Genomic DNA, 10,714 nt, shown 5'->3' with positions numbered 1-10,714 from the left:
ATATATATATATATAATTCAATTTTTTAAATAAAGATGTTTCTGTAAAATAATTCATTTTCTGTTAAAATAGATGTTATGTATTTTGCATTTAGATGTAAGCATAATTGTCTTGTGTTTCACTGCAATGTTTTTCTTATTTAGTATGCTGAAATTCGACATTCTTTAACAACATCTGGTGTGCTTTTATGATTTAACTATGCTTTTTGCGTTCTTACTGTAGGTATTTTTACATGTTTCAGTCAGAAGCCAGAAGCTGTTCACATAATAATTTTATATATTAATACCGCTACGCGCGAAAACCACTGTGAGAAACATCGTGGTAATTAAAGGTTTGCATTATAATTGCAACATGTTTTTATGTGTGTGTGTGTGTGTATATACACACACACACACACACACACACACACACACACACTCTGATTTACTTGCAGTGCTCACAAAAATGATTATTCTGCGGGCGATATAAATTTTTAATTGATTTAATTGATTTATATTACATTACAAATTTTAAATATCATCAAACGATTATTAATGTTGAAAATCATCTATCTTTACTGATGATTTCTTTAAAAAATAATATACTATACTATACTATATAAAATTACATGATGCACGTTCGGATTCTGACAATAACGAATATCTTTCTACGCGTATATAATGTATTTATTTATTAAAAAGTTTCCTATTCATTTTTTATAGAGCCTATCAATATGCAAGACACTAATGGCGTAGAAAATAATGCATTTGTTTGCTTCGCGATGGATTACGTCAGTTAATTATATTGAAAAACATTTGAATACTCTGTATTTACAGTTCAACTTTTCACTGAGAAAACATTGACTCCAGCTTCAATAATTCGAGCAATCTATCGATTCCACTCGGATTTAGCTCAACCAGGTTTCTCTCGGTATAGAATAGGATTCCTTTTACGATCACCACGATACCGAGACCAACTACATGATTTCTACCATGGTTCTGCTTCGTCTTGCATATCCCGTGCGCGGCTTCCCCCTCTGTCTAACGGAAGAAGCGTGATAAAATTTTATCTCTCTTGTTGCTGACACGATCCAAAAATAACGTCAATACTCTTCTGGCTGCAGTTATTTTCCTTTCTGTTTCGTTCTATCGTTGTCATAGGTGACTTAACCGTTTCTGCGATCGGCAGTAACTATTTAGATAATCGTATGCATGTGCCCTTTTGTCGCGTGATTTTTTTTTTGACACAAAAGCATTGCATTCCTGACGATCCGATCGAAATTTACGATTTTTTAACAAGAACGAACCAAATCCATAAATATCTAAACTAAATGATTTCTTGAGATCTTATGTCTTTTAACCATAAATTATCTTGTCAGTTTATGCTACTTCTATTAAAAATATGAATATTGTTATGAATTATATTTGTAAACAGAATTTAAAACAAATGTATAGTTTACAAATGTCTAATTTATAAACTATAACTATTGTTTCTAATATATAATTCTAATATATAATTATTGTTAATATATAATTATTGTTTCTAGTTTCTTTATATAAAATTTCAAGAAATTTACTTTTGCAAAATAATTTTAACTTAATCTCTCATTACGTTTTCCTTTGAATTTTAAAATTAATCATTTGTACATAAAGATGTCACTTTTTGAATAGCATTATTTTTTTTCTATTTTGTAGGACTGTAGATTTAAATTTAATAAAATTTACATTTGATAAGAGTATTATAAAATAAAAAAAATTATGCGTAGAATTAATTTGATATTAATTATTTTTAGAACAAATTAATTTCCAAATGTTTTAAGTGAATTATTTTGTTACGCTGTAAAAAGTGATTAATATTAATAAATAATTTTTATTTTGAAATTATTATTTTACATTCAGAAAATTTATTGAATTTTTATTCTTTATGTAGTTGGTTACTAAATTTGAAACTGAATTTTTTGTTAAATCTTGTTGTTTAATCTAAAAATTTAAATTGGACAAATTATTGATTATTCTGACTATTATCGCTCTCGTTTTTCTAACTCAGTTACTGAATGACAAATATACGTATTACGGAGATACTTTTTCGATGATTAAAATTAGCGTTAAATGAATAGCTTACAATTAGCAACTTCGTTAATTAGCAATAACATGATTAGTAGTTATTATTTTATTAGTAGTTATTATTTTTCTGTTTACGCATGTCTTTAAAAAAGAGAAAATGAAGTTTTTAGTATATATATATATATATCTTTTTTTTTCTGATTACGACATGGAATTTGGATAAGGGATTAAGATGTAGATGTTTGGCGATAATTCATCAGGATTTATTCAACAAAGGAGTGCGTCTTAGCAAAATTTCTATAAGAGCAACTTTGCAACTAAATCTGTACATACAATTTCTTTCTCTGAAACGCTGCTTTTGTTTAAAATATTTAACAGCCAATATAATTTTTTTTTTTATTATAATTTTCTTTCTCTTTTGTTTTTTTTCGCACGAATGCCGAATGATTCGAGATATGTTGTATAATAATTAAAAAATTAAGTACGTACGTTGGTTACTTTCTGGCATGTTTCCTTTTCTTTCTCTGATAGGCACATACTTCTATATCGTGATCAATTTGTAATCTATTACGTTAAACAGTGATTAAAAAAAAAAAGAAAAGAACAAAGAAAGGAAAGGACGCGAGCAACCGAACGTTGATGATTTTCCCGCTGATTTTTAATTCATGAAAAAATTAAGACAAATAAGACAAAAGCAATTCAAATGAATTGCGGGTATGTCGATCTCGCTGCCTCAGTCTTTCGCAATGAGAGGATGATCCGATTTTTTTTTGTGATATCACTGATACGTAAAACTTACACGCACGCATATTTACAGAAAAGATTGAGAATGATTCTCTGCGGAACTTGCAATCTTAAGACTTTTGGAATTGACAACTAGGCGAAGTTACTTTTCCTCCTCATCGCACTTGTAAGAGGAAATTAATTTAAAGTCAAGTTAACGAGGACGCGACATGCAATTCGCGTATTTCTCTTTTTATTTTGAAATCTTTATCCTTTCGAATGATGGCAGTCATCCAAAAACGATGACACTGATGAAAAAAAGCACACGTTAATGAAAGACGGACAGGTTGCAAGGTCGATCGTATTAAGAGTAGTCCTTGAAAACTGTCCGTAATTTTTTTTTGTTCTCCTAGATTAGCACATGCACACACTTTCTTGCGATCGATCATCATCGACAATCATTGATCTCGCCAAAGGAAGGATCTCTCGTTTCTTGGCACTCACACGAGTTCTTCTTGAACTGTCTTCTAGAACACTCTCTTCAAATCAGCCATATAGTCAAAAGCGGAAGAAACTTCAAACGATCTCCTCGACATCGAAGACGCGATTTTCACTTATCGGACGCAGGGTGATAATGATATTTCTGTTACGTTCCTATTGATTATTCGAGAACAATTTTTCTTTTAGTATTTTCTGATAACTTAAATGATAGCAGGAACCCATTCTTGGCCACTTTAACGCGCTTTAATTTCTGCCGGCTAAAGTTTAGTCTCGCGTGGAAGATCGGGTAAACTATTGCTAGGTGCTAGAAGTCCTAGGACCTCTGGAGTCTCTCTCCTTTCCTTAGCCAAGACTGTACCATTAGAGCCTTTGAAGATTGGCTTGTCGTTCTCGTAGTTTTTATATAGCGTGCTGCTGTATTTATCGATACATTGCAGTATCGTCGAAGCGGGTAACATTGTAGGCGGTTCCAGAGGTGGCGGTGGATCGTTTTCCTCAATGTAATTGATATGAATGCCTTCCAAGATGTTCTGACCGTGCGGACTGGTCGACGATAGCTCGGTCGGCGTGTAATACTCGCTGTTGACGTCTTCCAGACTCACTCCTGCCGCCAGATTGTCGATCTTCGCTTTGAAATACGTATCCATGCCGTTGAGAGTGTCCTTAGTAGGATCGAATATCATAGAGTCGCTCTTGCCGCATGAACCGCTTCGGCAATTATCAAAGTACAGATTTGGCAGATTCTCCAGCACTTTGGCCAACGTCTGCTGCTGATACTTGTAACTCTCGCGCAATCGCAACACCTGATGAGCGCTGAACTTGCGGATCTTGTTCCGTTGGAAGACATAATTCTCGCGTACCCAATTCAGCTGACTGGTGGAATAGTCCCGTACTCTTTTCACCTGCGAAAGAATAACAAAATAAACGCGACTAGATATGTATCTATTGTATACAATCTCGCATTATATAATTAATGCGACTTTTTTTTTAGCTTTTTTATGTTTTCTCTTAATGGAGAATCATTTCGTCAATGTCAAAAAGAGACGTATCTAATGAATTTTTTATTACTTTACGCGTTGTAACTAGATTATGATGAGATAGAAAGTAAATATAGTAACAAAAGCAATTAAACTAATTACGACAAGCACAGTCCCGCGCAAAAATCTCAATGAGGGATTTGCCTATCGTACCTGATCATAGTACTGATCTCTTAGCGCGGTCAGGTGGCTAGTACCGTAATCCCGTATATCTCGTATATGCTGCATTTGACCCTCATAGCTGTCGCGGATCCATTCCACTTGCTGAACGCAATTGTCCTTAATTCTATGCACCTGCTGTGTGTAGTTCTCTCTCAGTCTTTCGAGCTGCTGGCTCTTATATTGCTCGATATTGTCGAGCATTTGGTAGATCTGCTTGGCCCGTGGAGTCACGCCCACGCGTCTGCAGCACATGCACCACTTGATGCATCCGCACCTGTGAGATTCACGAAAGAAAAAACATGTTAAACGAGAGGGTTATGAAAGAAACAAAAGAAGTCGGAATCGTCAGGTGGAGTCGGTTATCGATCATGTCCTGACCTTCCATCGATTTGTTCGCTTTACTCGTCAAAGTTGACGCTCTTGATGTGGTTACTATACTTATCACTCGAATTGTTTAATGGCTTTATTGACCGACACATGTGGGCATATGATATAATCGCATAGATATTCAAGATCGCGAAGATATTCAAGAAGAATATTTTTAATATATTCTTACATATATTTTACGTGTTGCTATGAATACTCACTTCACGAACAAGTACCGCAGCAGCTGTACCATTAATGTCAGTAGAAGAAATGCCACAGCGCAAATTGCGCCGATGAGGATGCTAAAGATCTTGATATTGTATAAGGTTATTGGGTCCATGTGCAGCGTTATGTAGACGGTCTCATTAGCGATCGGATTGACTGCCGTACACTTGTACTTGCCCACATCCTGCCGCAACAGCGTTGCGATATAAAGGGAGCCATTCTCCAAGACGCGAATACGGTTGTCATCGATGACCGGCCGATCTGTCCGCCAGCTGTGCACTTTCGGATGTTCGACGAATGCATCGGGGAAGCCCGGATCTGGTACCCAATGGAGCACTAAACCGCTCGGAGTTACCCAGGTCAAGGAGGGCGCGGGATTCCCGCTGAACTCGCATTCCAGCAGCACCGAGCTCAAGAGAAGATACTGTTGAGTTTTAGTAACCTGCACTAGAATTGGTGGACTGCACTCGAGATAGCGTAATGTCTGCAGGATGTTTACGGTGCTGTCCATCTCGTGGCCGCATTTGAGCCCGCTTTGAAAAGCTGCTCGCAGATGTGCTCTGCTCTCCGCCCATTTGACGAACCAAAACATGCGGCAATCGCAGGCCCACGAATTGCCCTGTAATTGTAGCTCATCCAGCAGCGGTAAATGTGCCACATTCGCAGGCAGGAAAGTTAGCTCGTTGTTACGCAAATCGATTCTACGCAAGGACGGTGTTTCATTCAGAGTCAACTGACCGATCTCTCGTAATGGGCTGTTTGTAATTTCCAATGTCTCCAACTCGGTCAAACCAGCCAGATTTTTGTTTCGAAGATTCTCCAATTTGGTTCCGGATAACAGGAGAGTTCTAAGTCTGCTGACAGGTCGCCAGATGTTATCGGGCAGCGACGAAATCGGCAAACGACTCAGATCGAGCCAGCGTAGATTGATGAGGCTTTGAAACGCGGTGTCCGTGAGATGTGCGATCGGATTACTCTCGAGATCGAGGTGTTGCAAGGCCGTCAGATCGTTGAAGAGACTACGTGGTAACGCGTCGATCTCATTATCGGCGAGATCGAGCACTTTCAGTTGCACCAAGCCGGAAAACAGCCGCGGCGGCAGTTTTGTCAGCCGGTTGCCGACCAGTCGTAACTCTTGCAACTGTCGATTCGGCTGAAAGCTATGATCCGGCAGCGAGACTAGCCGGTTACCACTGAGATCGAGTCGTACAAGCTCTTTGGCGGACGAGAACGCCTGATAAGGCAGTACAGAAAGTAGATTCGCCGCCAGACGGATTTCTTGGAGGCGATTCAGATGATGAAACAGCTGTTGCGGCAACGCGGCCAGCCGGTTTCCGGTAAGATTCAGGTACTGAAGTTGATGCAATGGATGGAAGACGTCCGACGGTAAGTCGGCCAGCCAATTATCACCTAGATCGAGTCGTTCGAGATGCGGGGTAGCACCGAATACACCGGACTCCACTCTTTCGACGCGGCTCGACGACCAGATCAGCCGTCGTAGCTTGATGGTCCTCTCCAAAGCGGTTGCCCGAATTATCTTTTCTTGGACATTTCTGAGCGACACGCTCGTAACGTCTCGTGGTAAAACGAGACTGGAGAAATTTCGCCCCGTGCATCTCAGACTGCTGTTGATATCCGCACACTCGCATCCCTCGGGACATTCTATTCGCGACAATGACAACGCGTTTGTCGACGACAGCGTGTTCGAAGGTGAACCCGCGACTCGCACCACCGCCACTACTATGACCAGAAAAACCAACCACCTCAAGCGTGGACCATCACCTCCCCTTGCCACCCGCACCCGCATTCCTAAAACCTGCAATATGACGATTTGCACAAGTACAGCGATCTCCCATGTCCTGACGGGTGGGCTTTTCCTCGCGAGGGATTTTCTCGAATTATGATCCGTTACGACCGCGCTTCTTTCTTTGCCCGATTAAAGGATAAAGATTTTATTTATCCGTAAACAGATTATATTTTTTCTATTTCTTGGTTTCGTTTTCGCTTTCTTTCTTACACTGCTTACAGTAGTAGTTTAAATATATTGATCACTCAACCACGTGTTCGCGAACGTCGTCGCATCCATCACCTTTCGCAACCCTAAGAACTTTCGTTCCTTCCACTATCTACTTGCCAAGAATCGCGATTGTATTCCCCGCAGACTACCCCGGATATATTCCTTCTTCGAGAAAGAAATCGGGAGCAACGCGAAAAGAGAGTCGTTGAAGTCTAACCGCGAGTAATCCGGCAGTATAATACTTCGCAACGTCGAGATGTCCTCCGACGATGACGATGCTGACGATGGTGGCGAATGAATGCATGGGCGATGATATTCCCGTCGGTGCCGTCGCCGCTTTGCGCCGGTAACATAATTGCGCCCACCGCGTACCGTATTATGTACCGTGTTGCGCGTTGCACCGTCACCGAGGATCAGAAGTACGAAGAAAATACCAGGTCTAAGTTTACGGAGAACGTTAACTGATGCTCTCACGCATGCACGCAAGAATGTTTTATTTTTCCTTCCTATTCCTTCTTTTTCTCCTTTTCTCTCTCTTTCCTTCTTTGTCTCGTCTTCTTTCTTTCCTGTTATTCTACCGCCGGACGCGATAACCGTCTCCGTCAGTGTACGGCGTCGTGTGCAGCAACGCCGCCGCCGCGCACTACTTGACACGCGTGTCACATGACACGCTCATGCATATCGCGCTCCCGGTGGCCGGCTGCGTCCGCCCGCCGCACATCAGATGCAAAAACCGACTATGGAGCGAAGCTCTGGCTACGACTCTACCGGAGCGGATTCTCCTCGTGGCGAGCGCCGGTTTAAGCAAACCGGCAACGTCGCCGACTCCCCAGTCAGTTGGCGCCGACGCAGACCTTGCCAGTATGTTTCTCTGAACAGGATTTAAGAGAGAGAGAGAGAGAGAGAGAGAGAGAGAGAGAGAGAGAGAGAGAGAGTATGAGAGAAAAAGAGGGAGAACTGCTGTGAAAGAGTGGCTCAACGAAAGGTATAGAAGGAAGGGAGGGTTTCATATGGAAGGCTGCCTTGGGCAATGACTGTGTCGAATGCTTGGTAAGAGTTTGGGATTTCTCAGCAGGCCGTTTCTACCCGGAGCTTCGAATCTATCGAATATTCGCTAAGACTTGCTCCATTTAAATCCGATTCCACCAATGTAAAGTTAACTTCAATCTCGGTTTACCTTACTATTTATTTTTTCTAATTCTTAGAGTTGAAAAAAGATAAAGAATAAATTAAAAAAAAATCGAGATAAAGTTAATCTTACATTAGAATAATGTGTCTTCTTATATTTGTATCACATTGGCGCAACGATGAAAGTCTATTTCAGCGTCATCGATTTAGGTCCGTTGATTGTTTTCTTGAATATTCTTGCGAAGATGCGTCTAGTTCTATCGTCTGGCATTTCGGACACCTTGGCCACAGTAGCTATCTTCGAGCTATTGCCATACTGCGATCGACAGTCTAAAATAGTTGCAAGTTCAGTGCCAAATTAACTGTCAGCTTTTGCTAGATTACCGACATATTTCGAGTACGACCGAAGAATCATTGCGTTTTATTCTTGATAGCTCGCTTTTATTAAAAATGTTTCATTTTTAAATCTTTAAATCTTTAGGAGAAACCTAACAACCGGATAACAAAATGTAAAACTGATTAGCTTATAACTGACATTATTGCTTATAACTGACAATTCAAATTTATGGTTAAAGTTAAACGAGTTTGAAAAATCTGTAGTGAATTACTTAAAATAAATCTAGAATTTATTACACAATTTAAAAAGCAAAAATTTCTTGAGATTACAAATGTTTCTTTGTTTCTTTTAAGATTACAGATAGAAGTTTATGAATAAGACTATAAAATTACGAACTTTCAGAACTCATCCAGAATAAATTTAGAGTCGCGAAAGAAAGAAAAAATTTTGTTCTTGGATTAACAAATAGTGTTTCCCAGATGGAGACGTAGAATCGTAAATAGAATATCGCATATAATAAAACTTCTATGAACTCATTTATAATGGCAAAAGTTTAGAATGTAGATTCAAGAGAGATATTCTACATACGTTTCTAGGATTATAAATAGCTACTAGTGCGATTGTATTTAACGTTAAATGTTTTACACATCGATTCATTTTTGAGATCGAAGACAATACGTCTCACGATCTTAATGAAGATAAATGCACGGAGATAAAGAAACTTTCGACAACTGTTGTGCTAACAGACCGGTCGGCCTCGAGTCTGCGGGACTTAAACTTTGATTCTCACTAATGGAACCGGTCGTGCAGACGGTAGAATCTCACGAGCATCCGAGCCAGGATGCTGTCATGCTCTTGTTTGTATTTAATCAAATCTATCTCGCCACGGTGCCTTGATGTCTAGCTGTCGTGTAAAGCTTTTCGAGGAAACACCTACTTTTTCTAGAAATTAATCATTCCGAAAAATTTGCAGCAGTTAAACAAAATTTAATCGAAGTCTTAAATTAAAAAAACACACGAAATTAATGTTATAAATTATAAAATACTAATCTACAATTGTAGATATATAAAATTATAAAATTACTTTCTATACTCAAAAAATAATATGCCAAATTTAATTTCTAATAATAATAGTGGCTTTATAAAATAGCTTTTATACATTCAGCTTAAAAAATTTTGTAGGTATATAGTAATTGTTAAAAACAATAATTCGATATGTTATAATGTATCTGTGCATTGCTATCTAAGGTCTAAAGGTTGCTATTTTCTATGTATTTTACGCTTTCTATGTGAACATATAAATAGACATTATACAGATATTATTAGTGTACGTGCCATAGATAGGAAGCATGTATTCTAATCGCAAAAAAGAATTAATCATTGTTACAATTTGCTTTATCGAATTATGAACGTCGTGACATAGTCCAGCCACTTGAAATATAATCGCAATGACGCAAGTGAAGAACGTCTGCATTTTCACTTTTACTTTAATGTCGCCGCTTTCCCGTGAAATCCGTTTGTTCGCTTTTATCATGTACTGCACTTCGGAAAAATAGCATAGAATTTTCATCGTCGAAGTTATTTATAAAAATGTCACGTACGGATCTGGACTCCCGTAGAATCGCCATTTGCTGCTATTTCGTTGATTTCTGTCTGAACTAAAAGGTATCGTCGCGTATTTGATGTAGGAGAGATAGAGGCGGGTGTCCCTTAGGTTTCCCACCGTGCAATATCGATCCATGACCTAACTTTGTTCCATGCTTTTGCCATACATTACGATGTACAGGCCAATTAGAGTCAAATCGGAAATGTCGTTCAACGCTGAAAAAATGTTGTTCAACCTGAAAGAAAGACGCAGATTTAGGATAACCCGAAATTGGTTTAGAGAGTCTTTTCGCGGATCAATGTTTCGATATGCTCGCTAACAAGAACGAATCTAATTTTCCGCCAATTCTGAAACATTTTCTATCACAATCAACATTTTCACTCAGAGAAAAAGATATATAGTGGTGACAAAAAATTAACGGTGACAACTATATTTAAATATAGAATTTTATAGTGTAGAATTAATGTACTTAGTTGAATAAACTATTTTATAATATTTTATTGCAACTATGAAATAGTTTATTCCACTAATTATATTAATTCTATATATTATTAAAAAAAAAGAGTCTGG

General features: G+C 38.5%; 2 protein-coding genes across 2 annotated transcripts in view; one reads left to right on the top strand and one right to left on the bottom strand.

Moving 5' to 3' along the window:
• LOC108694586 (putative oxidoreductase GLYR1 homolog) overlaps positions 1-10,714 on the top strand; it is a 47,291-nt gene that overhangs the window by 11,929 nt on the left and 24,648 nt on the right. The gene's annotated exons all lie outside the window — the stretch shown is intronic.
• On the bottom strand, positions 2,284-7,830 carry LOC108694585 (leucine-rich repeat and immunoglobulin-like domain-containing nogo receptor-interacting protein 3). Its single transcript, XM_018204163.1, has 3 exons — positions 5,053-7,830; positions 4,457-4,739; positions 2,284-4,168 (listed from the first exon to the last, which is right to left on the bottom strand). The coding sequence occupies exons 1-3, from the start codon at positions 6,861-6,863 to the stop codon at positions 3,524-3,526; spliced, it is 2,739 nt and encodes a 912-aa protein (XP_018059652.1). The 5' UTR covers positions 6,864-7,830; the 3' UTR covers positions 2,284-3,523.

Source organism: Atta colombica, unplaced genomic scaffold (genome assembly GCF_001594045.1).
Source record: "Atta colombica isolate Treedump-2 unplaced genomic scaffold, Acol1.0 scaffold120, whole genome shotgun sequence".
In the NCBI taxonomy this organism is placed as follows: Eukaryota; Metazoa; Arthropoda; class Insecta; order Hymenoptera; family Formicidae; genus Atta; species Atta colombica.
This window is presented reverse-complemented; position numbering and strand designations above follow the sequence as displayed.